The 27,637-nt window shown below is 50.3% G+C and overlaps 2 protein-coding genes across 4 annotated transcripts; both read right to left on the reverse strand.

The window, feature by feature from the left end:
• Positions 1-146: 146 nt before the first annotated feature.
• On the reverse strand, positions 147-8,470 carry NRIP2 (nuclear receptor interacting protein 2). The gene is made up of 6 exons (XM_047740083.1): positions 7,922-8,470; positions 4,037-4,189; positions 2,868-2,950; positions 2,419-2,540; positions 2,147-2,199; positions 147-1,790 (listed from the first exon to the last, which is right to left on the reverse strand). The coding sequence occupies exons 1-6, from the start codon at positions 8,177-8,179 to the stop codon at positions 1,698-1,700; spliced, it is 762 nt and encodes a 253-aa protein (XP_047596039.1). The 5' UTR covers positions 8,180-8,470; the 3' UTR covers positions 147-1,697.
• An 11,681-nt stretch (positions 8,471-20,151) lies between these two features.
• TEX52 (testis expressed 52) lies at positions 20,152-27,428 on the reverse strand. 3 transcript variants are annotated; one of them, XM_047742032.1, is made up of 4 exons: positions 27,339-27,428; positions 27,078-27,201; positions 25,704-26,254; positions 20,152-21,448 (listed from the first exon to the last, which is right to left on the reverse strand). In XM_047742032.1, exons 3-4 carry the CDS (start codon positions 26,252-26,254, stop codon positions 21,148-21,150), a joined length of 852 nt encoding a protein of 283 aa, XP_047597988.1. In that variant the 5' UTR covers positions 27,078-27,201; positions 27,339-27,428; the 3' UTR covers positions 20,152-21,147. The 3 variants fall into 3 exon arrangements, with proteins under 3 accessions (XP_047597988.1, XP_047597989.1, XP_047597987.1); XM_047742033.1 differs by having other exon boundaries at positions 27,078-27,179; positions 27,339-27,392; XM_047742031.1 differs by lacking the exon at positions 27,078-27,201 and having other exon boundaries at positions 27,339-27,416.
• Between the last annotated feature and the right edge of the window lie 209 nt (positions 27,429-27,637).

A 27,637-nucleotide genomic window follows, 5' to 3' on the forward strand; every position in this document is an offset into this window, starting at 1 on the left:
GAGAAGTATTGTTTTGTTAAAATTGTGTGTGTGCTCTGAGTAAATGTAAAATGCATTTCCGGCCATGAGTTGTGCTCCAAGGAATCTGAAAGACCTTGCTCTCAATTATCTCGACCCCAGCCAGACGGATGGAGCTAGGGAAAGGCCCACATTCACATCGCCTTTCTGTAAGGAAATCAGGGCAGAGTTACCAGTGCAGACTCTGATCAGCATGGAGGAAGTCCAGAGAAGGAGACCAGCATAGAGAAACAGGTGTTTATTCAAATGGACAAGCAGCTGAGCTGAAGGCCAGCCCCTGGGTCCAGGGTCTGCAATTATAGAAGCAGCAAGAGGCAGAAGGGAAAAGGCAGCGCCAGGAAAGCAGAGGTGCTGGGGCGAGGCAGGAGGCACGAGGGGATCCTTATCACACATGCGCCCCCTCTGCTCCTTCTGAGGGCAGGGGACGCAGCAGGGAGAGGCAAGACCGGAGGTCAGAAGGCAGCTGGGTGGTAGCCTGCTTCTCTGATCTACCCGGGGCTTCAGACTGCATTTCCACTCCAAGGACCCTGGTTTCCCAGCTGTTAGTTAGACCACTTTCTTCCTCTACCCGGAATCCATGACCCGAGAGACTGAAACGAGCCCGAAAGGCACTCAGGGGTCTGGCTTCTTAAGGTCTGAGTTCCTCTCTTCACATTGAAAACGAAAAGCCTCCTTGTCTTTTCCCTTTGGGTCACAGCCTGCTGGGGGATAGAAAGCCACTGGTTCCAAAATCGGACAAGCTCAAGCCCAGGAGGCAGAGATGAGGGGAAGGGAGGTCTAATGAGGTGAACAGTTCCAGAAACAAGAAGGAATCCTGGTTAGGTGAAGGCTGAGGACTGGGCACCTGCCCTCCTTTCCACCTTGTGGGGCAGTTCCTGACAACGCCCCTCCGCCCCACCCCCCAGAGTTCAGGGTCCCGATCTGTAAAAAAGCTAGGGGAGGAGGAGAACTGCCGGGGGAAGTAGTGGAGGTCCATCCAAGGTCTGGCACAGGGCGATTACGGACTTCAGACGTTGGCAACCCCAGAAAAGGTAACTAAGGAAGCCCCCAGCCTGGACTTCAGACGTTGGCAACCCCAGAAAAGGTAACTAAGGAAGCCCCCAGCCTGGCCGTCCTCACCTTCCGTTGTACCGGAGTACTCGCTTGCCTGTGCTTCCCCCACTCCACTGTGAGCAGTCGTGTGCGGAATGAGAAAGGTGGTTGTCAGCAGGGACAGGGCCCTGGGTGAGGTGCGGCAGTCTAGCTGGGAGAGGTAATGAGCCCCAGAAGCCGAGGGGGGCAGGATGCAGGAGTGAAGGCCACTGAAGGGTGGGAAGGGTGGACGGCGGGGGACAGGGGAAGGGTGGTGCAGGCTGCTGCCTTTGACTCGGGCCAGTTCCCACCACGCTACGCTTAACGTCCTTTTCCGCAGTCCTGACTTGGAGGAGAACGGGAAGAGAGAAGCCAGGCCCCTGAGGTCACGGGCCCTCTCTCTGGAAGACTCCTGGAGGATTGGGCAGTGGCTGAGAAGCGGAGACAAATGTGGCCGACCGAGGGAAACGGCACGGCAGGGGCAGGGTGGCGACAGGAGGGACAGACTCGGTCGTCCCCAGCTACCTGGCTGTAGTGATGCCCCATTCCCCCATCCAGCTCTTCCCCAAGGCAAGGTCCTTCCCCTTGGGGACAGACTGGTTCAGCAGTCACTGGCCAGGCTCTTGGTACAGAGGCAGGAAGGGCAGCTCTGGGAAGGGGGCTCTCAGGCGTAGTACTCCACGATCCAGGTCTATGCAGCACTGTGGGGACAGGGAAGGGACACAAGCGTCTCTCAGCAGGGAGCCACTCTCGGGGGCCCTCCCACTTCCCACAGCCTCCCCCTACTCCTTGATCTTCCCCCTGGTTTCCATTCACCTGGAGCCCTGGGCTGGGGGTGGGGGTTGGGTGGGCAGTGGGATCTGGTTCTTATTTTTTGCTTGTGGGCAAATGAAAAACCTCTAAGGAAGCAAAGGTGAAATCACGACATCTCCATGTCTTCCTTATCAGAAGCTGACCCATGCTTCTATACCTGTGCCTTTTAACCTCCTTTTCCCAGCCCTCTGGCCTCCTTTTCCCAGGCCCCCAAGTGCAGGTCAAGTGCTAACATCCTCCTTACCTTGAGAGAAAGTAGAGTCTGTAGTCCAAGACAGAACTCAGGACTCTCCACGTCTGCGGGAATCATTTGAAAACAGAAGGAGCTGGAGGGGCCCCCAATGGTCCCGGTGCCCTCCTGTCAATGCTCGCTGCTTGTCTGCCTTGCCCCCTCCCGCAGGTCTGAGGATTTAGACCCAGGGACTGGGGACACCCTGTAGGGTACCAGCCTTTGCCCCAGCCAGGAGAGGAAGGTGGGAGAGGACGAAGAGGGCTGGGAATGAAGGGAGGACTCACCCACCACCTGGGCTGAGCAGGCCACTGTCTCCTGGCCCAGCTGTAGCTCTAGCTGCTCCACCTGGGTGGGTGGCCCAGGTACCAGGCCCCCACCTGGGGCTTTGAGGACCTTCTTCCCTAACCTGTGGTTGGGAAGCAAAGGTTATGGCTCCCACAGCCCCCAGTCCCAGCCTCACCCCCTTAGTCAGCTGATATCCCTCCCCACCACACTTGGGTTCTCATCCAATACCTTGGCCCCATGTGGGGTCGAAATCCTTGTCTTTGCTATCAGAGCGCCCCCCCTTTTTAACTACAGCTTTCTTGATATATACTAGATATACCCCAAAAGTCACCCTTTTATAAATGCAGTGGTTTTTAGTGTATCACAGAGTCATGCAACTACTACTATGTCATTTCAGAATATTTTCTGAATTTTTTCCGCTATCCATTCTTTCGGGCTGCACTCTTACCCCAGGCGGCTGAGGCATCCAGCAGAGATCTGGTTGTGGTGGGTGCCTGTGTCCACGGCCACCCGAAGCTCCTGGTCTCGGCACTGAGAAAGAGGGTCATGGGGGACTCCGTGAGCCCCCCGGGAAAATGGATTGGGCTTGGATCCTTCACCTTTCCCAGCCTTGGATGATTCCCTCTCCGAAACGAGTGAAAGGAAAGAACCGAATCTTTTCAAGTGATTTTTATGGCACTCGTCCAGTTGAGGCCACACCAGCTCTTAGAGGAAGGAATCAAAAAAGGAAGTAGAGCTGCCTGTGGTGAGTCCATACCCTTGGGAATGACTTGGCCAGAAGTGGAGATCTGCTCGTGGAGAGGAATTCTTGGGAAGCTGAGGGCCTGGCTTAGAGAGGTCTGGATGAGGCATAGAGGAGGGGGTGAGACCAGGCCGCCCTGCGGGGAACTTCAGATGTGGGTAAGCGCCAAGCTCACCACAGAAACGAAGACTGGTTCGCTTTCTTCTGGATATACACAGACATATTGGGTGACGATTGGATACCCCAAATGCACGCAATTTTCTCATCACAGACATCTGTTGAGCACCTGCTGTGTGTGAGATTTGTGGCTGGGAGGCACGGGGGTAAATGCTGAGCTTGCGCATAAGGGAAGTGTCAGTAACTAGTGCACGCTAACAAGTGTTAAGGTCTACGAAAGGACTGGGCATGAAATGCCCTAGACAAGAGGGAGGAGAGGCTGTTTCCTCCTGGGGAAGTCAGAGAGGGCTTCAAGGAGGAGGGACCATATGAGGCTGTCACCTTGGAACACACAAGCTTTTTCTGAGTGTGTGTGTGTGGGGGGTGGGGTTGCAGGCTGCCTACGTGCACGGTGGTCCACGGACGTACAAGACATTGAAGAGCATTTACACATTCACATTCGAAGATTATATTTGATAAAGGGAAGGAGGAATGACCATGACAGGTGGAACAGCACCGAGAGAAGATGGGTTGAGGCAGAGAGTAAAGAATGTACAGGATTCCATTTTTTGGTTCAGGCTGCGGGGAGAGGTGCCTTTTCCCCCTCCCTCCTTCCCCCACTGCCCAGGGGAGAAAGGGGGCTGGCAGAAGTGAGCCAGTCACAGGCAGGACTGTTCATGAAAGCCTGTGCCGTGGTGGGTGGGGGGGGGCCTTCTCACCTTGCAGTTGACCAGAAGAGCCGGAGTCTCTGTCTTGCTGGTCTTCCTCCTGCTCTCCTGGCCGTGAATCTGGGCCTGCACCAGGGGAGACTCCCCCTGAAGCCGACTCTGGTTTCCTTCCACCAGGCGTCTCTGGATCACGCTGTGCGGCTGCTGGCTCCATCCCAAAATAAAGAAGGCAGACGGGTCTAAACCCGAGTATCCAAGCCACTCAGTTCTCCCACCTGGGAGTCATCCCACAATGTCCCCCCTCCCAACCCCACCCCAGTCCTGCATCTCACTGGAGTAAGAAACCCGCAGGAGCATACCCAAGGATCCCAGCAGTCAGAGCATTATAGCAGACTTGACCCCAAGATCACATCATGCCAGTTTCGGGGGACCCCAGGGGATGGCTCAGCAATGAAGAAATGGGAACAGGAGAACAGTCCATTCTAGATTAGACTGACCTATAGGTGACAGGACGTTTCAGAAACTAGTATGATTGGGTAGCTTTTATCGCTGGTCTAGAACACATTATTTTTGACTTTTTTTCTGTTACCCCTTTGACCTCCCCCTTCCATGTACTGCAGATCCCAGGGTTGATGATGTGATGAAAAAAAATCAGTAACAGCAACAGAAAAGAAAAGTCACATCCTCAAAACTAGGTTGCTTGGACTCTCCCCCACCTGAAACCACCTTCACTCTGTCTGGTCACTTCACTTCCTAAGTTCCGCCAGCTTTGTCTTCTGTATTTATCCGGTCCACCCCTGCTTTGTCTTACTGGTTTTGCTCAAGCCTCACCCCAGCTGTCTGGGTCACCAGACCACCTTCCCTAAATTCCCAAGAACCTGCCTCCAGTACTGTTTCCTCCCACATACACCTGCTCGAGGCCAGTGATGAATCTAAAACCCTCACGATTCAGAGTGTGGGTCTCAGATCGGTAGCCTTAATGTCACTTGGAAGCGAGACCTATTGGATCAGAAGCTTCCTTTTAACAAGATGCCCTGATGATTTGTGCGTATAAGTCGAAGTCTGAGGAGCTCCAAAGTGAAACAAAAAAAGTAACTGTTACTCCTGTTTAAAATCGATCAAAGCACAGCTGCGTCTTGTCGCTTACGTGATAAAGCCCAAACTCTTTTTTTCTTTTTTAAAGAATTTATTTATTTGACAGAGATTACAAGTAGGCAGAGAGAGGGGAGGAAGCAGGCTCCCCGCTGAGCAGACAGCCCGATGTAGGGCTCCATCCCAGGACCCTGAGATCATCACCTGAGCCGAAGGCAGAGGCTTAACCCACTGAGCCACCCAGGCGCCCCAAGCCCAAACTTTCTATGGTGATGCACAGCCCAGGGGACCTGGCCACCGCTTGGTCTTTTAGCCTCATCCCCCACTCGGCACATCTGCTGCTCCCATGCCCCTGTTTGTACTGCTCACAGCATGCTGCTGTTTGCCTCCACGCCTTGGCTCCTGCTCAGCACCCCCCGACCCCAAGACTCCTCTTTGTCCTCTTTTTCTAAGCCAGCCTGGATAACTGGTTCCACATCCTTTTTCACAACTACTCTTTATTTGGGAGAGAGGTTTGTATCTAAGTCTGAAATACCATACATATCCTGTAATTAATGTGTGGTTTGCCTCCTCCAGGAAGACCTCTCTGACTTCTTTGTACTCTTTTTTTTTTTTTTAAGATTTTATTTATTTATTTGACAGACAGAGAGTACAAGTAGGCAGAGAAGCAGGCAGAGAAAGAGGAGGAAGCAGGCTCCCTGCCGAGCAGAGAGCCTGATGCGGGGGGGCTCCATCCCAGGACCCTGGGATCATGACCTAAGCCAAAGGCAGAGGCTTTAACCCACTGAGCCACCCAGGCGCCCCTTCTTTGAACTTTTCATTCTGCACACCGGGCTCGGCCCAGCACCGCTTCTCTTAGCTCCTTTTGTCATGCTTCTCACAGATGGAATTTGTGGATTTTAATTCCCCCATTAGCCTGGAGAGCCTGTGAGGTCAGGTCTTTATATCCCAAGGCTTAGCTTTACATATAGTAGGCGCTCAGTAAATGTTTGTTGAAGAATGACTGTTTCTGTCCAGGCTGCACACGTGCTTCTCCACCTGCCCTCACTTCTTGGGAACCTGGGACTGTTTCTCTACCCTTGGTTTAATGAGGCCCTTGAGGCCAGCTGCTCCTGCCAACAAGGCTGCCAGCAGGAGACCCAGCTCTGGGAAAAGGGCAGTGAACCCTGGGACTGGCCAGAAAGAGCAGCCCTGCCGTTCCCAGCTCTCCTCCCGCCTTTCCCACTATGAGTACAGGCTTCAGGCTCCCCAGTGCTGTGCAGTTTGCTCCAGAGTTATCCTAGGGAGGGAGACAGTGGGGTCCTCCCAGGCTGGATATCTTCACTCCCAAAGCCACACAACGTAACTGCTTGAGATCAATCTGGGAGGTCCTGAGGCAGATCTCAGGACCCAGCCATTCTGGGATGGTAGTGTTAATAGAGCCTCTTCTCCAGGGCCAGAAATTTGTAGGATGGTCTCCAAACCATAGAGCCTTTGAGGTCCTAGCCACCGGGAGCCAAAGGACCAGCTCCCCCATTGCCCTGTTTCTCCCTATTTCTCAGCTGTGCTCGCCATGTCCACAAGGAGGGAGCAGCTCTGAAGTTCCCTGAACTGAGATCTTGGTCTGGTCACCTTTCCTCTCTGGGAGCTGCTGGGAATCAGCTGGGAATCGGCTGGCCTCTCGGCTGGGTTCCTGGAGGGGGAACATTCATCTAGGAGGAATCTGGTAGGGCTAGGTCAGGAAAGGGAGCGAGGCGTACGTTAGCCTCCTAGCTAACGCTGGGCTAAGACCCCTGAGGTTGACTTTGTGCCTCTCAGGTTGTAGGACTGGCCTCCTTTCAGATCCTCTGACGAGGAATTGGGTGAGGGTACAAGGGCTTGGAAGCCTTCCTTTCCTTGAGGTTATTTTCTCTCTTGAGCTAAGGGAGTTAGGAGCTGGAGGAACAATACAAATTAGACCTTTGATAGCGATTTCTATTCTCCAGGCACTCTTCGAAGCCCGTTATATGCGACTCCCACAGCAACCCGATGAGGGCGATACTACTAATTCGGTTCTCGTTTAGCAGATGAAGAAGCAAGCTCAGAGCCATTAAGCAACCTATCCAAGGTAGGAAGTGGCAGAGCCAGGATCTGAACCCAAGCAGACTGCCTGGCTCCAAAGCCCATGGTCTTCACCACTCTCCTAGAGGGGCATGAGTATAGGCAGCTGTCCTCTGGCCCACTCACCTCCTCATTGTTACACACACCCCCTCCACACGCCCCCTCCCCTCTGAAGGCCATAGCTGCTGCATGGAGATGGAAGGAAAAGAGCCTGGAAGGGCCTCAGGTACTCAGGGTACTCAGGAGGCCAGTGGCCCAGCCAAGAGCCAGACAAAACCCTGGGGCTCAGGAAAGGACAGAGGCCCTTACTGCTTCCACCGTGCAGGGAAAAGCCCAGTGAATGGCCAGAGCTGGTAGGAGGGAATCCGTTGTTTCGGGATAGGACAGAAACCACAGCCCTGAACCAGCCAGGCCTCCAGGCCCTTCCAGCAGCAAATGAGTGCTCCAGAAGGTTCCTGTGTCCTTGCAAGCCTCTTCTCCTAAATAGCACAGCTCCTCATCACCCCAGGATAAACCGTGGACTATTTGGGAGAAGCTGAGCAATGCCAGCAGGGTCTCCCGGAGCCCCCAAGCCGTAGGAACATCCCCAGTGAAGAGTCTGAGAACGGTCAGAGTGGAGCCCCTCTACCTGGGACTAGCCCTGCCCCATTCTCAGCAAGGGAGAGGGGATCTGAAGGCTTAGGGACTGTCCTTTCCAGCCCTCCACCCCCCTCCCCAGGACAGAGGGAGATGGAGAGGAAGGGTGTGGGGAGAGGGCTGCCTCACCAAGTCCTTGGAAGTGCCGAGCCTCTTGAGGCTGTCCAGGGGGAGCAGGTCGGCAGAGTCCTTGTGCAGGAACTGGGTGGCCTGTCTGAGCCGGCGCTGCTGGCTCAGGGGGGCTCGGTCCCCCAGCGCTGCCTCCTGTCCTCTCCTCCTGGAGTCTCCCTCCTCTCTCCTGGCCTCCTGCCTGGTGCTTATGGCCCCTGCGGGGCTCGGCGAGCTTGATGAGCAGGGTGGGGGCTGCTGAACCGTCCTTCCCTCCATCCCCTCTGCCTCCTGTGGCCCAGCTGCTCTTCCCGCCTGCCCCCGCTCCTGGGGGGCGGCAGCTCTCCTGAGAGGAGGGTCTCCCCAGGGGCAGAGGAAATCAATAAATAATGTGCAGGAGCTGTGGCGCCAGACACCAATTTCCAGAGATTGCAGTAGAGGGAGTGAGGCTCCGGCTGGAAAAACCCCGCGCTCCCAGAGATGGGGCGGGGGGGGGGGGGGGTGGCAGGGCCTGCAGGTGGCAGGCTCCACAGCACGGCCAACTCTGGGGTCCTGATCGGAGTGTGTGTGTGTGTGTGTGTGTGTGTGTGTGTGTGTCTGTGTGTGTGTGTGTGTGTCTGTGTGTGTGTGTCTGTGTGCGCGAGCGCGCACTCCTGCAAGCGCGAGGGGGTGTAAGAGTGTTGTAAACTGTCAGGGTGTCCGTGCCAGCTTGTCTGAAAACCAGTGCATGTGGGTGTGTTGGGGGGGGCGGTCAGCCTGCATGCTTGGTGCGTGCGTGGGCTGCAGGCACATGTGCCCATGTGCGTGTGCCCTCCCCTCTCCTGGGGCTGCCCCACTGCTCTCTCCCCTGGACTTCTTTGCCGTTTGGGGGGGGGTGTGGGCCAATAACTAGGTTCAGAACAGAGAGGGGCAGCCTCAGAATGTCCTTCCCTCCTCTCCTCCCTGTCAACAGGAGAGGCTTCCCCTTTCTGGGTCTCAACCTCTCAGTGTGGCAGGTGTCGGACGTACTAGGGGTCTGGGTACTCTGGGGTCCGGATTCTGGGGGGGCAGGGGCCGCAAGAGCTGCTCTGAATCTTCCCATAAGCGGGGCCCCAGCTTCTCCTTCGTCTTTAGGCAAGGCTGATTGAGTCCTGGTTCTTTAAGAAGCGTAATTCAAACACTCAGAAAGTTAACCGATACCTTTTACTGGCCACCTCGGTGAAAAAAATAACCGAACTATTACGACTCTAGTTGAAGCACCCCCCGGCACCTGTTCTCCCCAGATGAATTCTCTTCCTCGGTCTGGTGTTTCACCATTCCCAACCTTGTCCTTTTTCTCTTTATGCACATGCGTCTATATATATCCTAACGAACACATCATTGAGCTTTGCCTGATCCATTGCATATATCCTTCTGCAATTTCTTTTTTTTTTTTCCTCAATACTTATTCAGATTTCTATTTACCTATTTATTTATATTTAAATATTTATTTAAATTTATTAGAGGGATTCATCCATGAGATATGTATCGCCCTATTCATTCTCTTTAACTGCTGTATGTTATTCCTCTGTGAATACATCACGTTTAGGAAATTTAGGTTATTTTTAGTTAGATTTTGTTTTTGTTTTAACTAGGCTCCATGCCCAACGTGGGGCTTGAACTCATGACCCTGAGATCAAGAGTCACGTGCTCTACTGACTGAGCCAGCCAGGCTCCCCTTAGGTCATTTTTCACTTACAAACAATGGTACTATGAATATATTTTTTTCTTTATCGCATTTATTCACATTCACAATACTATGAACACTTTTACACATACCTCCTGGGCACAGGTGTGAACATTTCTCTAGAGTACATACCTGGGTGTGGAATGGCTGGGGCATCAGATACACAGCTTCTCCCCCATTAGCATAATGCCAACTTGCCCTCCAGAGTATTTATATCAATGTGCACTCCAGTTATCAGTGTTCAGGGGTTCCTCTCCCTCCACTTCCTCCCCAGCCCTTGGAATCAACCCTTTTTCAGCCCTGGCTCATCTGTCATCAGATTTTTCTTGCCAGCCTTTTATCTCCACCATCATCAAAATGCATTGGGTCAAACACCTCCTCACGTGTGTTGGACATGTACAGGATGGGAGCCCCAATTGAGCCCTGCTTCCTAGCGGCTCAGTCTAACCCAGATATCACCAAGACGTACACACACATTCAGACAGATGAGATTTCCAACGGCCTCCTGCAGACCTACCCTGTGTGAGGCATTCTCCCAGCCATGACAATTATATGAGGAAGAATTGCATTGTGATCCCTGTTTCTAGACAAGAGAAGTAGCTAAGTGTTATGGGTCAAATTGTGACCCCCACAAATTTGTACATGAAAGTCCCAACCTGCAGCACTTCAGAATGTACCCTTATTAGGAGATAGGGTCTTTAAAGAGAGAATCAAGTTAACATGAGGTCACTAGGGTTGGCCCTAATCCAACATGACTGTGTCCTTACTGAAAGGGGAAATTTGGGCACAGAGGTGCACACAGGAAGAACGCCACATAAACGTGAAGGCTGAGAATGCATGCTGTATAAGCCAAAGGTCAACAAAGTTTGCCAGTATCCACCAGAAGCTGGGAGAAGGAGGGCCTGGCCAGATCCTTTTTCAGCATCTTCAGAAAGAACCAACCTTGCTGACACCTTGATCTTGGACTTCCAGCCTCTACAACATGTGAGACAATACATTCCTGTGGTTTAAGCCATCTGGTTAGTGGTACTTATTATGGCAGTCCCAGGAAGCTAATGTACCGAGACTTAGAAATCTCACCTAATGGTCAGTAACTGTATGGCAGAGCCAGGAATCAGACCCTTATGTTCTGTCTCCCAAGTCTTGCTCAAGGTCCATCATGCAACTGTATACACTGATAGATCAGGGAGTGACCTCCATGCTACAGCGCAGGATGGGCCCAATACTGAAAGTTGTCTTCTTTCAGTATCAACTTTGTTTTTGGCAATTCACTCCTTAGGTTTGAAAATGCTTCAACAGCTTCAAGAGGTTGTGATTAATTCATTTTTTAGAAGAATAATGCTATTAAGGAACAAGAATGAGATGATTCCCGAGCACTTAGCAAAGTTGCCTTGGGCCAGGCACAATGTGGATGAGATGCCTCCCAACTCTTTGGTCCACTTTCATCTGCAGACAGAACCCCAGGGAAGCATGAACGTACTCTGGTGTAGAACAGAGACTTGGAAGTTTGCAGTTTGGATGGGGTGAGGTTGGGGACTGCATCACCTCATCTCCAGCTGCTCTGACAAGGCCTTTGTTGCCTGGCACTGGGAAGCACTGATGCTCAGGGAATGCCATTCTCTGGAATGGAGCTGCAAAATAGTCAAGTTGGTCTCTGGGTTCTGTGACCCAAACTAATGCTCTCTATTCACTATCTATCTCACCATCTTGGGAGTGGGACTAAGGAAACGGTCTTTTGCCTTTTTGTGATCCTTGGTTTCTTCCCTTGCAAATTTGTTTTTTCCCCAAATTGTAGGGAGAATGGGAATGCAAAACTCTGAGTTCTTCTTTCTCGGGAGTTAAAGAACTCCCCTTGATAAGATGATGTGCCCAATGCAGTCTACTCATTCAATGCAATCTGTATCAAAACACTGGTAGTGTTTTTCACAGAACTAGAACAAACAATCCTAAAATTGGTGTGGAACCACAGAAGAAGCTGAGTAACCAAAGCAAGCTTAAAAAGAAAAGCAAACCTGGAGGAATCACAATTCTAGATTTCAAGTTATATACAAAGCTGTAGTAACCAAGACAGTATGGTGCTGGTACAAGAAGAGGCAGGTAAATCAATGGAACAGAAGAGAGAGCCCAGGAATAAACCCACGCTTATATAGTCAGTTAATCTATGACAAAGGAAACAAGAACAATGGGGAAAAGACAATCTCTTGAACAAATGGTGTTGGGAAAACTGGACAGCAACATGCAAAAGAATGAAACTTGGACCACTTTCTTTCATCAGACACAAACATAAACTCAAAATGGATTAAAGACATAAATGTAAGACCTGAAACCATAAAAATCCTAGAAGAAAATATAGGCAGTAAACTCATGGACATTGACCTTAGCAACACTTTTGTGGACTCCAAAGGCAAGAGAAACAAAAGCAAAAATAAACAATTGTGACTACAGCAAAATAAAGAGCTTCCACACAGCAATGGAAACCATCAGAAAACAAAAAGGCAATCTACTGAATGGGAGAAGGTATTTTCAAGTGATGTATCTGGTAAGGGGCTAATATTCACAATATATAAAGAACTCATACAACTCAATACCAACCCCCCCCCCCAATAATCTGATTTGAGCAGAGAACCTGAATAGGCATTTTTCCAAAGAAGACATAAAGGCATACATGGCCAACGGACACATGAAAAGATGCTCAACATCACTCATCATCAGGGAAACACAAATCAAATCACAATGAGATACTACCTCAGACCAGTGAGAACAGAGTGCTGGTGAGGTGCTGGCAAGGATGCAGAGAAAGGGGAACCCTCTTGCAGTGATAGTGGGAACGCAAGCTGGTGCAGCCACTCTGGAAACAGCATGGAGGTTCCTCAGAAAACTAAAGCCAGAGCTATCCGATGATCCAGTAGTTCTACTTTTAGGTATTTACCCACAGAAAATGAAAACACTAATTTGAAAAGATATATACGCCCTTATGTATATTTCAGCTCTAGTTACAATAGCCAAATAATGCAAGTGACCCAAGTATCCATCCATAAATGAATAAAGAAGATGTAGTGTACACGCGTGCACATGCACACACACACACACATGCGCACGCACAGTGGAATACTACTCAGCCATAAAAAAGGATGAGCTCTTGCCATTTGCAACAACATGGATGGACCTGGAAGGTATCATGCTAAGTGAAATAATTCAGATGGAGAAAGACAAATGCCACATGATTTCACTTATAGGTGGAATCTAAAAAAAAATGAATAAACAAAAAGCAGAAACAGATCCATAAGTACAGAGAAAAAACTGATGGTTGCAGGAGGGGAGGTAGAGGGGATTAAGAGGTACAAGCTTCTAGCTATAAAATAAGTCATGAAGGTGAAAACTACAGCCTAGGGAATACAATCATTAATATTGTAATAACTTTGTAGGGTGACTGATGGTGACTACACTTATCGTGACAAGCACTGCCTAATGTATATAATTGTCAAGTCACTATATAATACACCTGGAACTAATATCAAATGTTAAATATATTTTGACTTAAAAGTAGAAAATCTAGGCTTGTCTAACTCTAAAACAAAACAAAAAACAAAAAAGATGGAGAAATGGGGTGCCTAGGTGGCTCAGTGGGTTAAGCCGCTGCCTTCAGCTCAGGTCATGATCTCAGGGTCCTGGGATCAAGTCCCACATCGGGCTCTCTGCTCAGCGGGGAGGCTGCTTCCCTCCCTCTCTCTGCCTGCCTCTCTGTCTACTTGTGATCTCTCTCTGTAAAATAAATAAATAAAATCTTAAAAAAAAAAAAGAACATGGACATTAAAAAAAAAAAAGATGGAGAAATGCCAGGGAATGTTCTGAGGCCAGTTTTTATCCTCAGCTGGGTGGTCTGTGTCTTTGCCAATAACTTACCTCACTTCCCTTCCCTGGTCACTTTTTTTAAAGTTTATTTCTTTTTAGGACTCTCTATACCCAATGTGGGGCCCAACCCCAGGATCAAGAATCACATACTCTTCTGATTAGCCAGTCAGACATCCATCCCTGGTCATTTTTTTAACCTGAATTTTACAGAACTCAACAAACTAATTCATTAACAAGGAGTAACTACATTGAACTATAATGATGAGACACAGGGAGAAAACTTCCAGGAGCACTACTGAGGAAGATTAAACCAGACTTCTACTGTCAGGAATAGAAGTGGAGATTTTCCCTTCCAAGACACTTTGAAAATATCTCTCATTTTTTTCATCTTGTGGTTCACATAGATGTTGAAGTGAATGGATCCAAATTCAGAAATTTTGTGAGAAAAAAATGGAAGCATGAGATTCGGCTACCTCACTGCATTGGTTCTCTTCTAAGTTATAGCAAGTTTTCCTTTCATTCAGTCAAAAAAGGATTTATTGAGCGCTTACTATGTGTCAGACACTGGAGTAGGCTCTGGGCATGCAACGGAGAATGGGATGAAAGACCCGCTCTCATGAAGTTCACATTCTAAGGAGGAAAGCAGACAGTGAACAACTACATTTATAATGTCAGGTAGTGGTAAGTGCTGAAGAAAAATAAAGCAGGATGAGAGGAGAGAGAGCCGTGGGGGCCAAGCAGTGGGTAGATGATGCCAGTGCTTGTCCCCACACATACCCAGATGGGGTAGAGCTGCTATCCCCTCTGTCTGGCCGGGCTCCTCAGGTGACCAGTCACTTCGACCAGGAAGACCCGCTGGGGTAAACTGCATTGTCTCCTGCTATAGAGAGAAGAGAGTTACCTCGTCTACTCTAGGATGGAACCCTCTTCCTGACTCTCCTTGGCACAGTGCTCCTCCCACCTGGGTTAACAAGCCACCAAACGCTGAGTCCGACAGACCTGAGAGGGTCGGGATTCCCTCTACTGGAAGAGTACACAGAACACTTGCTGTGTGAGTTCTAGAACAGCCAGAGGGCTATGGGTCTTTGTATTTCTAGTGACGAGGAAGGCGGAGACGGGCTCTAAAAACATAAGATTTTCTTGATCTTCATGCTCACCGGCCCTGGATCTTGTAGAGAACTTTCTGCCTTTATTATTTTTTTTTTTAAAGATTTTATTTATTTATTTGACAGAGAGAGATCACAAGCAGATGGAGAGGCAGGCAGAGAGAGAGAGAGAGGGAAGCAGGCTCCCCGCCGAGCAGAGAACCCGATGCGGGCCTCGATCCCAGGACCCTGAGATCATGACCTGAGCCGAAGGCAGCGGCCCAACCCACTGAGCCACCCAGGCGCCCAGAGAACTTTCTGCCTTTAGATGAAACCAGACCATACCTTATACTTGCCATTAGGTACCCGACAGTCATTAGCAAGTCTAGATTTGTGCTGGTCAGGAAAGCAGTCACCAGCTACAGATGGCTATTGGCCACTTGGGATGAGGCTAAAGAGATCTCTGTTGTACATGGAAACTGTATACCGGGGTTTGAAAACAATACAAGAAACGATGTGAAATACTTCAATTTTTTGTACAAAGTTTACATTATTTTAAGTTGATAATATTTTGGATCTATTGTATTAAATAAAATATGTCATAAAGATGGGTCTTTGGGGGGCGTCTGGGTGGCTCAGTGGGTTAAGCCTCTGCCTTCAGCTCAGGTCGTGATCTCAGGGTCCTGGGATCGAGCCCTGCATCAGGCTCCTTGCTCAGTGGGGAGTCTGCTTCTCTCTCTCTGCCTGCCACTTCCCCTGCTTGTGCTCTCTCTCTCTGACAAATAAATAAATCTTTTTTAAAAAACGAACTTCACAGTTTTTTACTTTTTATTTTTAAAAATTTTTTTAAATTTTTTTATTTCTTTATTTGAGAGAGAGAAAGAGAGTGAGAGTGCAGGGTGGTGGGCAGAAGCAGAGGGAGAGAGAGAGAGTTTCAAGAAGACCCTGAGCCGATCTTAGGCCCCGAGCAGGTCTTAATCGCATGACCCTGAGATCACAACCTGAACCAAAGAGTCAGAAGTTCAACCAACTGAGCCACCCAGGTGCCCCAACTTTTTACCTTCTTAATATGGCAACTAACAAGTTTAAAGTCGTACACGGGTCTATTATATTTCTACTGGATGACACTGGTTTAATAGATTTCAAAACTCGTGTCCTTGAACCTGATAGAATCAATGTCAGCAGCTCTCGCCTGTTTCAGGAAGTTCTTCTTAGTATCTATTCTAAAGCCCTGTAGCTGTTATTCAAAAGCCCTGTCCAAGCCTCAGTGGAGATGGCCATGAACTGGTTCCCACCATTCCTGCCATCCTTGCGATAAGCTTTCGTGCCTCTAAATACACGTCTTCTTTTTAACCTTTTTTCTTCAAGGCTGAGTAATGCCGATTCTGATCTCTGACGGCAGGGATGGGGAGGAGAGCTCCTTTGGCACGGTGGAATCACCCAGACGTTGCGCTGCCACATAAGGAAATTCCCAGAATATTCTTCATAGAATGGGTTATTCAGAGCTAGACAAACAGCTCCCTTGAGCCCGTGGAAGGTGAAGGGCAGCCAGTTCTATTTCGGGCTTTCTCCTCTGGCCCTGTCAGATCTGCTGAGCACAGGAATGAAGTTGTTTTCCAGAATTCTCCTGTCCAGCAAGGGTCCCAGGAAGTCTGTGCCAATTTTGAAATTTATCACCCTACCTCTACTCCAAAAACTACCAGACTATGGCAACGTTTTCTATTTGACACTTGGATGATCTTTTCCTATTTTACGGATGGTAAGACCAAGGCACAGAAAATTCCGAAACCAGATGGAACACGGTGTTTTGAACTCAGACAAAGCTTGGTCAAGTATTCCAACTCAGTCATTAACTAAGCGGGTAACTCTGAGTGACGTGTTTAAATTTTGGAATCTACTTCCTCTCCTGGAAAACTGGGAAGACATGTAATTTGCAGAATTTCTGTGAAATTTAAATGAGAGGCAAAATTGCAAACTGGTTAAGAGCTCCCTGTGCCTCAGTTTACTCCTCTCTAAAGTAGAGATTCTGGTGGGACCTATCTCCTAGTGTTGTGAGATTTAAATGGTGTGATTCTTGGAAGGTTCTCAAAACATTGCCTAGCACGTAATGAGAGCTGAGTAAATATTTGCTGTTATTTGGGAACTGTACACGCAAATACACACACGTGTGCTTGCACACACACATGCACACTCCTAGATGCCTCTCCCCTTTGCTCTCATGCTACAGCTGGACTGGTTATCTCTGACGTTATTTCTCACACTATTTTTAATTACTTGTCCACCTTCCCACCAGCTCCTAGGCTTTCTGAAGGTGGGTTTTTTTTTTTCCTGTCTTTTCTCTCTCTTCTTACCCAAAATTAGTTGAACGAATGGGTCAGCAGGACTCCCATGGACGCAGGAGGAGACATGCCAGTTTTAACCCATCTACCTAGGTGATGAGACCCTAGAACAACCATTGAGTTCCCCACCTGAACTTGACGGCAGACTCCGACTAATGCCCTGAGCGCTCACTCCAGACCCCAGTCTACTCATTCCCATTTCCTACTTGCCAATTCCTCTCACCTGCTGGGCTCCGTGTCAAAATCTGGATCCTGCAAATGCCCTCAGAGGATCTGACAAGGCTGCCCGATGCCTCCACCCATGCTCAACCTCGTTGCTTCAGAGAATCCTGCTTTGCCTTTCCTCTGGCTTCAGCACTTCTCCTCCTCCCTCCTGTGTTTACCTGCTTTCCTTCCTGCTTCCGTTTTCCACCATTTTCCTCTCTCTCCTCCCCGAGGCTTTGGGCCGGCGCTCAGCTCCCTTGGCCATGACCTCCAGAGAAGTCATGGACTATTCACCAGGAACCATGTATGATAGCTTGGGTCCGCATTCATTGAACATCCAGGCAGAATGGTGGTGGGCAAAGGGGAGCCACCCGGCGAAACCTTGACCTTTGGCCTGGAACGAGGGCAAGATACAACAGCGTGGAGGCCTGTGTAAGGTTCTGTCCTGAGACCCGCAGAGACTGTCGCTTGAGATTACCATGAGAGGGGGGACTCTATGAATGGCCACCGAAACCACTGATTATGATGATAAACTGGAAGAAGCAACTGTTTGTATTGTAAATAAGCAAATGTGCGTGGTTCAGTGGACAGTACACGGAGGAGAGGGCTTGCAGGTGGAAGAGAAACAGGAAGATGAAGGGTTTGGAGTAAGTGAGTCAGTGACAAGTAGAAATGAAAAGGACAGAGGGTCCTAAGGAAGGTAGGAAGTGAGCCTGGGGAAGAAGGGAAGTCTGATTTGTCACCTCAGGGAGCATCAAGTTGTGGTGAGAGACTAGATCTTTAAGGCAGGCCCAGGGGAGAGGAATCCTCCGTTCCACCCCAACAAGGGCTTTCGAGAACTCCATACTCACTAGTGTATATGGGGGCTGTTGGGGAAGGTGGGGTTCTTGGGTGCGAGCAGGCTGAGCTGGGGATCACCTTGGAAGAGTCGCCAGGCCCAGGAGGGGGTCTGGATACCATCGCCGTTCCTCAGGTCTCCATGGCCCAGTGTAGCTCAGGAATTTTGGGGGTCTTGCTTCTGCATCTCAGACTGGCCTGTGGACCAGAAGACCTCTGATGACGCTGTAGTCCACAAGAAGGAGATTGCTCTCCAGAGAGCAGAGCAGAAAGGTGGTGGGCCGGGTGGAAATCCTTCTGATGGGAGGCTAGCAGCCTCTGGACGGGTCTGGATCTGCCAAGGCAGGAGTCTGTGTAAGTTCCCCTTATCTTTCTGCCTTCCAGTAGCTTCCAGGCCAGCAGAGGAGGAGACTCTCTCTGAACAATCCCAATGGCCTCCTTTCTTCCACATCCCAACTCTTCATATTAACCATCTAGCTTTCCCTGGGGCCTCTCACTGTGGAGGTGAGAAAAACCAGGCATCAGTAGGTCAGTTGTGGAGATAGAATAATGGAAGAGAAGCAGGACGGGAACACGAGCCCTTGAGCCCAAGCCCCCAGTCCAGTGCCACATGTCTACTACCAGGAGGGCGGGGATGCCTGGCTGTGTAGCCCCGAGCGAGCCTCTTCTCCATGGGTCCTGGTTTGCCACCCTGCAGCTCCCCCTGCTTGTGCTTTCTCTGACAAATAAATACAATCTTTAAAAAATAAATAAACCCTGCCGCGGTTCATCTTGTGTCCTCATGGCCTGCCCAGTTCTGACCTTTTAGGACCCTAGGTAAAGGGACCCCCTGCTTTCCACCAGGGTTCTTAACCCCCAGTGGGAAGGATGGGCACATTCCCAGAGCTGTCACTCCCCCGGAGTACTCAAGTGAGTCTCCTTCCACCTCGGCTCTGGTCCCCGCCCAGCCCCTACACATATCCTGGGGAGAAGTGTTAAGGAGAAGGACTACTGAAGAAAACCATAGGGGCACCTGGGGGGCTCAGCTGTTGGGCATCTGCCTTCTGCTCTGGCCATGATCCCGGATCCTGGGATTGAGACCCTTGTTGGGCTCCCTGCTCAGCAGGAAGCCTGTTCTCCCTCTCCGACTCCCCCTGCTTGTGTTCCCTCTCTCACTCTCTGTCCAATAGAGAGAGCCATAGATTTGGAACCAGATTTGGAACCAGAAGGAAATTTGAAAACTCTCTATCACACCTTATTTACTGTAATTATTTTTTTTAACATTTATTTAGCAGGGAGAGAGAGAAAACAAGCAGATGAAGCAGCAGGCAGAGAGAGAGGGAGAATCGGGCTCCCATGGAGAACCCTGGGATCATGACCTGAGCCGAAGGCAGATACTTAACCGACTGAGCCACCCAGGTGACCCTGTAATTGTTTTTAATTGAGAATAAATAACAGCATAACAAATGAGCATAACAAAACAATTGCCAGTTTTAAAGCATACAGTTCAGTGGCATTTTGTTCGTTCACGATTTCATGTAATCACTTCTGTCTAGTTTGAAAATATTTCCCCCACCCTAAAAGAAAACCCTGTACTCACTGAGCAGTCAGTCCCCACTTGGTCTCCCCCAGCACCTGGCAACCACCAATCCACCTACTGTCTCTGTGGCTTCGCCTTTTCTAGATGTCTCATAGAAATAAAATCAGTGTCATTTAAAGAAAAAAATATTTTATTTGAGAGAGTGAGAGAGAGCAGGAGCGAGCAGGGTGGGGAGGGGTGGGGAGGGACAGAGGCAGAAGGAGAAACAGGCTCCCCGCTGAGCAGGGAGCCCAAAGCGGGGCTTGATCCAAGGATCCTGGGATCATGACCTGAGCTGAAGGCAGATGCTTAGCCAAAGGAGCCACCCAGGCACCCCTCAACACCATATTTTCAAGGTTCATCCATATCGTAGCACGTGTCAGTCCTTCCTGCCTCTTTGTGACTGAATAATACCCGCCCCCCACTGTCTGTAGTCTATGAATACCAACTGGCCGATGGCTTCATTTATGGAGCCCCTACGCTGAGCCAGACACTTCCCGGGTACTTCACTTACATTATTTTCTTTATTCCACCCATTTCTACCCTAGTGGCTCCCACCGTGCTGATGAGGAAGCTGAAAGGCAGAGAGAACCGAAGCCCTTCCCAAAGGTCGTATAGCTGGTTAGTGGCCAAACCAGGGCTAGAACCCCTGGTGGGGTTTCAGCTCCCAGGTACCTAGGGGGCTGGAGAAAAGTGGGTAAGAGGGCAGTGGCCAGAAGCCCAGGAGAAGCCACAGTGAAGAAGGTCACCAACTCCGGGTAGGACAGGAGCACACGGAGGCCTGCATCACACGAATTCTTCCCTTCCAGCCACCTCCCTGCTGCCCCTTCTCCTGGGCCACCCACACGCAATCTTCACCCCAGCTCAGGGGGCAGCCCCTTTCTGACCAACAGGATTTGCCTGCCTGCACTTCAGGCCCCTTATCTCTGACCTCCCACAACCAAAGCTGGGGCAGCTGGGGTCACCTGCCACGCAGGCCCAAGGCCCTTACATCATGCTCTGAGGTGACCACCATTTTACCTTGAATCTCTACTTTGCTCTACTCCTATCCCTCCGCAGAGCGCTGGCCAGCCGTCCTCAGCCCTGACTTTTCCATCCTCTAGCACCAGCCTTGGCCTGACCTCTGCTCCCAGACCCCGTGTGGGAACCACAACCCGGCAGAGCTGCTTCTGGTCTTTGTTCAGACATCCTATGGTCTAGGGAAGTGGGGAATCGAGGTTATTTTGCCTCAGAAGCTTCCTGTACCCCTGAACAATCCCAGTTATGTTGCAAATGGGTTATGGGAGTCAAGGTAAGTTCTTAGCCACATTGCTTACTATGCCTCGTTCCCCACCCCAACAAGCGTGCATGCACACACACACATACACACACACTTCTCTCTCCCCACTCCTCATTCTGTCCCTAAAAACTTGATCTCCCTCTCCTGTCCCTGCTCTACCTGACTCAATCCTCCCTTTCGCTATGAGAGAGTCCTCCAAGGAAGACAGAGACTAATTTAGGGTTTCAGTAGAGTTTCCAGGAGCCTGGGGGACAGAGGTGGCTTGTAGTTGGAGGGACGGTGGTGAGGCTCTATGCCAGTCCTCCAGCCACCCCAAAGGCTTCTTGCTGAAGGTACGATGGCAGAGAGCACTGTTGCCCTGCACGGTCCTCGCCCAGCTGGAGGCTCTTTAGATCTGTCCGGGCCTTCTCTTCATCTTCCTTGCTTCTTTCCTGGTTTTATCAGGTGGTGCCTTGGAGAGATGACAGAGGGGCAAGGCAATCCGGTTCTCTATCAGGGTTTGATACTTCTTCACAAGTTCCTGGCTCAGGGGCGCACTGGGCAGCAAGGCCAGTTTTAGCGCTTTTTCCTGGTAATGAGGCAGAGGGTTCGGGCAGGGCCAGCCCCTGGCAAGATCACTGGGAAGTGGGTTGGGCAGGAGCTGGAGGCCTCGGGGTTCAAACCTTCCACCAGCTGACATGTGCCGGTACCTGTCGGGGGGAAAGGGGTGTGCAGAGAACAGAGAGGTCAAAGAAGAGGGGCAGGCGTTGGTGGGAGGAGTAAGAAGGGAAACACGATGCTCTTCTGATAGCTTAATAAAAGCTTATGTTCACAATGCTACAAAGGTAAGCCCTCCCAATTTATAATTCTTCGTGATCTTCTCAAAAGAAAATTTTTTGAAAAGCCTTCGTATTAAACACCAAACTGTGCTTTAAAGTTCTATAGACGTGGGGCGCCTGGGTGGCTCAGTGGGTTAAGCCTCTGCCTTCGGCCCAGGTCATGATCCCAGGGTCCTGGGATCAAGCCCCGCATTGGGCTCTCTGCTCAGCAGGGAGCCTGCCTCCACCTCTCTCTCTCTGCCTGCCTCTCTGCCTAATTGTGATCTCTGTCTGTCAAATAAATGAATAAAAATCTTTGAAAAAAAAAAAGTTCTATAGACTTGGGGCACCTGGCTGGCTGTCAGTAGAGCATCCCACTCTTGATCTCGGGGTTGCGAATTCAAGCCTCATGTTTGGGTGTAGAGATGACTTTAAAAAAATTCTGTAGGCTTTTTAAAAGATCAGAATTATTTCAAATTATAATGATGAAATGCCAACCAAGCAAGGTCCCAAACTATTATTTTTCAAAATAAGAAAGGATCATCACTGGGATCCTGCTGTTTTATTTTATTTTATTTTTTTAGAGAGAGAGTGAGAGTGAGTGCAAGCGAGGGGAGGGCCACAGAGAGAGGGAGAGGATCCCAAGCAGACTCCGCGCTCAGTGTGAAGCCCAGGGTGGGGCCGGATCTCACAAGCCCGAGATCATGACCTGAGTGAAGACCAAGAGGCAGACATTACTGATTGAACCATCCAGGGGCCCCAAGTAGGGGGAACTTGTATATTCTGATAGTGGTAAAGGCTGACCAACTGTCGTCATTCACGTCCGTGCCGTAAGAAAATAACGTGTTTATGCCCTGCAAGCGTATTTGTCATGCACATCTTGGGACTGAGGTATAAAGCCATGTTTAGCTAACATTTTTCTGTTACTCTAACATAAGCTAGGGAGTGAGCTGGTGGGAGGGAATCCCCTCTGTCTCTCTTTCTTATTGGATATTGGTCTATGCCAGAGACGTGCACACCGTGTGAGTGTTGGGCATTAGGATGGTGAAATTATGTTGTTTAGGTGGTCAATCTCCTATTCCTCTTCTTCTTTTAAATTTATTTTTCAGAGCGGGAGAGAGAGAGAGCATAAAGCAGGGAGAGCGGCAGGTAGAGACGGAGAAGCAGACTCCCCACTGAGCCTAAGGGTCTGCCTTAGGCTCAGGTCATGATCTCAGGGTCTTGGAATTGAGTCCTGCACCAGGCTCCCTGTTTAGCGGGGAGCTTGCTGCTCTCCTCATGCTGCTCCCACTAGTGCTCTCTCTGTCTCTCTTTCTCAAATAAATAAAATCTTTAAAAATAAAATAAAATAAACAACAACGGTTGAATGGTGGCAAATTTCCTGTGCTTCAACATACTTTGCAGCTCATCCAACAGATGCTTGCTGTCTTTGGTTTACAGCAGACATACTCAGGCCTGGCTGCACATTAGACTTACTCTAGGGAGCTTTTTAAAAATCCCTGTGCTCAGGCTGCCCCTCCACCCAGGCCAACTAAGTTAGGATCTCACGGGTAGGGTTCTAAGCACAACAATTCTTTTTAAGAGGCCCAGATGATTGTAATGTGCTATCAGAATTGAGAACGACTGGGTTTATGTATCAGTGTTCTATTTCTCAGCAATGTCATGGGCGTCTTAAAGCTTAGACCTGTCTGAAGTCTTTTCTGGGTCTCTCACACTCAAAATGTGCCCTCTTGCTGATCTAGAGACTTTTTTTTTTTTTTAAGTTTTATATGAGAGAGAGTAAGAGAGAGAGCAAGCATGAACAGGGAGAGGGGTAGGGAGAGAGGAAGAGAGAATCCACAACCAGATGCCATGCTGAGCACAGAGCCTGACATGCGGCTGGACACGGGGCTTGGCCCCAGGACCCTGAGATCACGACAGAGCTGAAACCCAGAATTGGCCCCTTAACTGACCCAGCCAGCCAGGCACCCCGCATGTAGTGACATTTTATTTTTTAAAAATATTTTATTTATTTATTTGTCAGAGAGAGAGAGAGCACAAGCAGGCAAAATGGCAGGCAGAGGCAGAAAGAGAAGCAAGCTTCCCCCTGAGCAAGGAGCCCGATGTGGGACTCGATCCTAGGACCCTGGGATCATGACCTGAACTGAACGCAGCAGCTTAGCCAACTGAGCCACCCAGGCATCCCTCTAGTGACATTTTAAAATGTATTTTAGCCCCTTAAAAGGAACCACTCAAAAGGAACAACAGGACGAGATGGGCCCTTGCTCTCACCATTCCGGCTTGTTTCCACCTGGTGAACTTGTACACATTCTTCAAGTTTCAGCTCAAGAACCATGTCCTCCGTGAACAGCAAAACCTTGTCTGGGTCTCCTTCCTTCCTGGCTCCAGGGACTGGGCCTCCAGCAGCAAACAGAGGGAAACAAGGATCCTCCTCTTACGAGGATGACGGACTAATGACACGACTTACTGAGCCCCCTCTCTATGCCAGACACCATGCCTTTGCATCTTCTAACAACCCTGCAAGGTACCAGGTACATCTCCAGTACATATTGGGGAAAGTGAGGCACAGAGAAAGTCAAGGTGGTGTGGCAAGTTTGTGATGGAGCTGGGTAGATTGCTACTTAGATCTGGGTGGCTTCTAAGTCCTCACACACACTCACTGACTGCCCGGCATTGCACTGAGCTCTCTTTGTGGATAACTGTGTTTCTCTTATGCCGTCTTTATGGAACGTTATATCACATCAGAAGTAGCGGTGAACATGTCCCATTCCCCAGTCGGGCAAGAGCGCAAGTGGTTGGGAATGCAGCTCTGGCTCTGAGCTGTCTAGGTTTGAATCCCAGGTCCCCCACTTTACTGGCCGTATGAACTTGGGTGAGATAAGTGACTTCCCTGTTTCAGATGCCCAATCTGTAAAATGGGGTTGTTAGTAATAGCTTCGATTCGGGGTTGTGGGAGGTTATAAATAGTATAGCTCAACTGATTACAACATCTGGCACTGTCATTTCACTGAAATTTATTTTTATTGTTAGTTTTGGGGGGAGTGATCCAAGTCTCAGCACCTTTGTATGCCCTAGTGTTAGTTAGCACATACTAGCAATCAACGGTCCGTCCCGCAAGGGCTGCGGACAGAAGCCAAAATGGTTGACATTTTTTGAAAGGATTAAAAATCTCCACAGACTCCCCTCCAACCCCTCACTGCTTCTGTTAATGCCCTTGGGGTTGGAATTTGAGATACTCTATCCTTATTCCCTGCCCCCTTTCCTGCCTTATCCCCTTGGGGACTCTGTACAGGAGATAATCGTGCTATGAGTTCCCAGTTCCCACGGTGGGCAGCGGGGGAGAGCTACCGGGCACTCCATTAACCCCTTCCGCACTCCTGTCTCCGCTCAGACCAGTCAACCCTCCATGCCCTTCTTTGTATATTTCTGAGGGCTTCCTGCCCGTCCGGCCTTCTCCTGGTACCTGCACAAAGCCTTTCTGCGGGGACGCTCCAGCCCACAGCGACCCCTCCCTCCTCTGCATTTCTGTAATAACATCTTGTTTTTTGTGTAGTGCTTTCTTAGCTCCGTTAACCCATTTTATCTTCTCCCATCGAGGCAGATGTGGTGTTTATGGCCCTCATTTTATCAGTGATAGAATTGGGTCCAGAAAAACTAAACACATTGCCAAGTCTGGACTTCAGTCCAAGACTCTGACTCCAGCTCTCAGCTCTTTCCACTAGTAACTGATATTCTTACAACGCTCGCTGTCTCTGTCACACTTTGGACACGTGGCGTGCGTGGGCTTGTGTGGTCAGCTGATTTTCCAAGCCTGTGGGTAGGTATCTGCCTTTCCTAAGCTCCCTGGAGGGAAGGACTGGATGACATTTGTCTGTACACCCAGGGCCTCGCAGGTGTTAAGCACCTAAGTGTACTCGGTGCATTCTAGTGAAATGGCTAAGCGACCTCCCCTAGCTGTCCTTCCCTTGCCTCCACAACTTCCAGCTACATTCAGAATGGATGACCAAAGGCGGGAGGGCTAGAGTACTGAGGTAGACATCAGAGACAGGGACCAGAGAGAGAGAGGGTCACCTGAACATGAGTAGATTGGGTGAGGCCACTCTCACTGCCACCCCCCCCCCCCGGCCCAGGAAGGGGATCCTCTTACTTCTTGAAGTTCTTTGGGGGCAGGATGTTGCCCTTGGTGTCCAGTGGGGGTGCCCTGACTTCACTCCTCAGCTTGAGTTTCTCCAGCTCTCTCAATTCCTGTACCGTCCTGACAATCACCTGGTTCTTCCTGTTCTCATCCATGAAGATAGGAGTACAGTGGATGAAGGTCAGGAAGCTGTTCTGGCCCATCCAGGTGGGTGGGGGGATGGGGGGCTCTGCTGGGGGGCAGCCGTGGGCCCTGGAGTCCGTCAGCCAGCGCCACACATTGCTATCATAGGGCCTGTCGGGCCTGGTGGGAAAGGTGGCAGGCAAACGGCCCACATCAAGCCACGTGTGAAAGCCCCACGTGTGCTGTGGGGCGTCCTTCCAGGGGTAGATGAGTCGGCGACGCACCTCAGACTTGATTTCTGTGCAGGGCGGCGGCCTCAGCGCCAGCCGGTGTTGGGCCTGCTGGGTGAAGCCAGGACACTCCCAGGACTTGTTGGGGATGAGGAACTCACGTTGAGCCCACGTTTGGGGGGGCAGGAGGGGCTCGCTGGCATGGGCCATCTAGGGAGAGACAAAAGGGAGCCTGGGGGACTACTCTGCTTCTCTCTCCCAGGAGCGGCCGCAGAGACAACAAGAGGCCGACCTCCTCAGGCCCCGGATTCTCATCAGGAGCCTGGTGGTCTGGCCAAAAACTGTCTCCATTCCTGCCCTGCCTCAGAAGTTCTGTCTGCTCTGTAGGAGTCCCCTGGGTTTCTCATCTTCTGCTCTCCCTCCCACCCTCTCTCCTCAGCTTCTGTCTTCCTGCCCTTCACTATTTACCTTACCCGTCCTCTCCACTCTGGCTGCCCATCTCCCCCACCTCCCCAGCTCCTGCCGGGGACTTGTGCTCCTAACAGGATACACCAGGCCTGAGGAAACTGTGAGGGGAAAAGCCCCTTACCAAGCAATGCGGAGAAGGGAAATCTTTCTCCAGAGAATGCAGCCCAGAGGCTCCTCTCTCCTGGACTCGTCCTGTTACTTGTCTGTTGTGGGTGCATTTCCCTCACTTCTCATCCAGACACAGGCAAGTATGGAAAACATCTAGAAGGCTGGTTCCTTCCCTTTCCTGTGTCCCACCTCCCGTGAAATGAACACAGTAGCAGGTGTGTCCTGACACTGTGCTAAACACATCCACAACTCAATTAACCCTCATGATCCTAGAGCAAGTGTCGTTAACTGTCCCATTTCAAGGAGGCAAGAAGGAAGACACAATGTGGGTAAGTAACTCACCCAAGGTTGCCAGGTCGGTGAGTGGCAGAGCTGGGACTTGAGCCATCGGCCTGCACTACTCAAAATGCCTCTCCCTCCTTTCCACCCTAGGACTTTATTGATTCCCAAAACTCACCGGTCTCTCGGGCCCACTCCGCTGTCATTTCTCCATGACCACCCCAGGAGGTGGGGCTGGGAGATGTGATAACCAGGCATCTCCTTTTCTCTGGGCTGAGCTCTGTGTTCACAATACCATAGGGCTAAGAGAAGAAGACGGTAGGAGAGCTCTGGGCCAGGTCTACTGACCAAAAGAAAGTATGGCCCACCCCAGGGGGACAGCCCTTAGCCAAGCAGGGTGTAAACAGAGAGGCTGTGGAGATGGGGCCCCACCTCCTACCTGCAAGAAAGGTTTTTGGACATGGGGTGGATCTTTCTGCCCTCTGGGTTGTCTTTGTGGGCTACTGGCCATTCCTCTTGTGGGGCCGATTGCCAGGAGGGGCCGCTTTTTAAGGAAGACTTTTCCCAGCAGCATTGTTTGCTATTGGGGTTGCTATGGTGATGCTTCCTAGGTGATGACACAGGAGGAGGACTTACCCCTCCACATCCCCTCCACCCCCGTGGGAGGGACTCATCAGTCCCTTGGGCCCTGGCTGCTCTCAGGTGAGACAGGCAGGGGGATAGGACTCCTCCATTTTT

Source organism: Lutra lutra, chromosome 8, assembly GCF_902655055.1.
Source record: "Lutra lutra chromosome 8, mLutLut1.2, whole genome shotgun sequence".
NCBI classification, from domain to species: Eukaryota; Metazoa; Chordata; class Mammalia; order Carnivora; family Mustelidae; genus Lutra; species Lutra lutra.

Bases quoted from the DNA above. Each gene is read 5' to 3' on its own strand.
- NRIP2 (XM_047740083.1), bottom strand. From the start codon at position 8,179: ATGGAGGGAAGGACGGTTCAGCAGCCCCCACCCTGCTCATCAAGCTCG. The intron at 2,951-4,036 runs GTGAGAAGGCCC...CCTCTTTCTCAG, and splicing joins CTCTTCTGGTCAACTGCAAG to TGCCGAGACCAGGAGCTTCG. The intron at 1,791-2,146 runs GTAAGGAGGATG...CTGTCCCCACAG, and splicing joins AGACTCTACTTTCTCTCAAG to TGCTGCATAGACCTGGATCG.
- TEX52 (XM_047742031.1), bottom strand. From the start codon at position 27,410: ATGGCCAGTAGCCCACAAAGACAACCCAGAGGGCAGAAAGATCCACCC. The intron at 26,255-27,338 runs GTAGGAGGTGGG...GTCTCTCCCTAG, and splicing joins TCCAAAAACCTTTCTTGCAG to ATGGCCCATGCCAGCGAGCC. The intron at 21,449-25,703 runs GTAAGAGGATCC...TCCCCCCGACAG, and splicing joins CCCCCAAAGAACTTCAAGAA to GTACCGGCACATGTCAGCTG.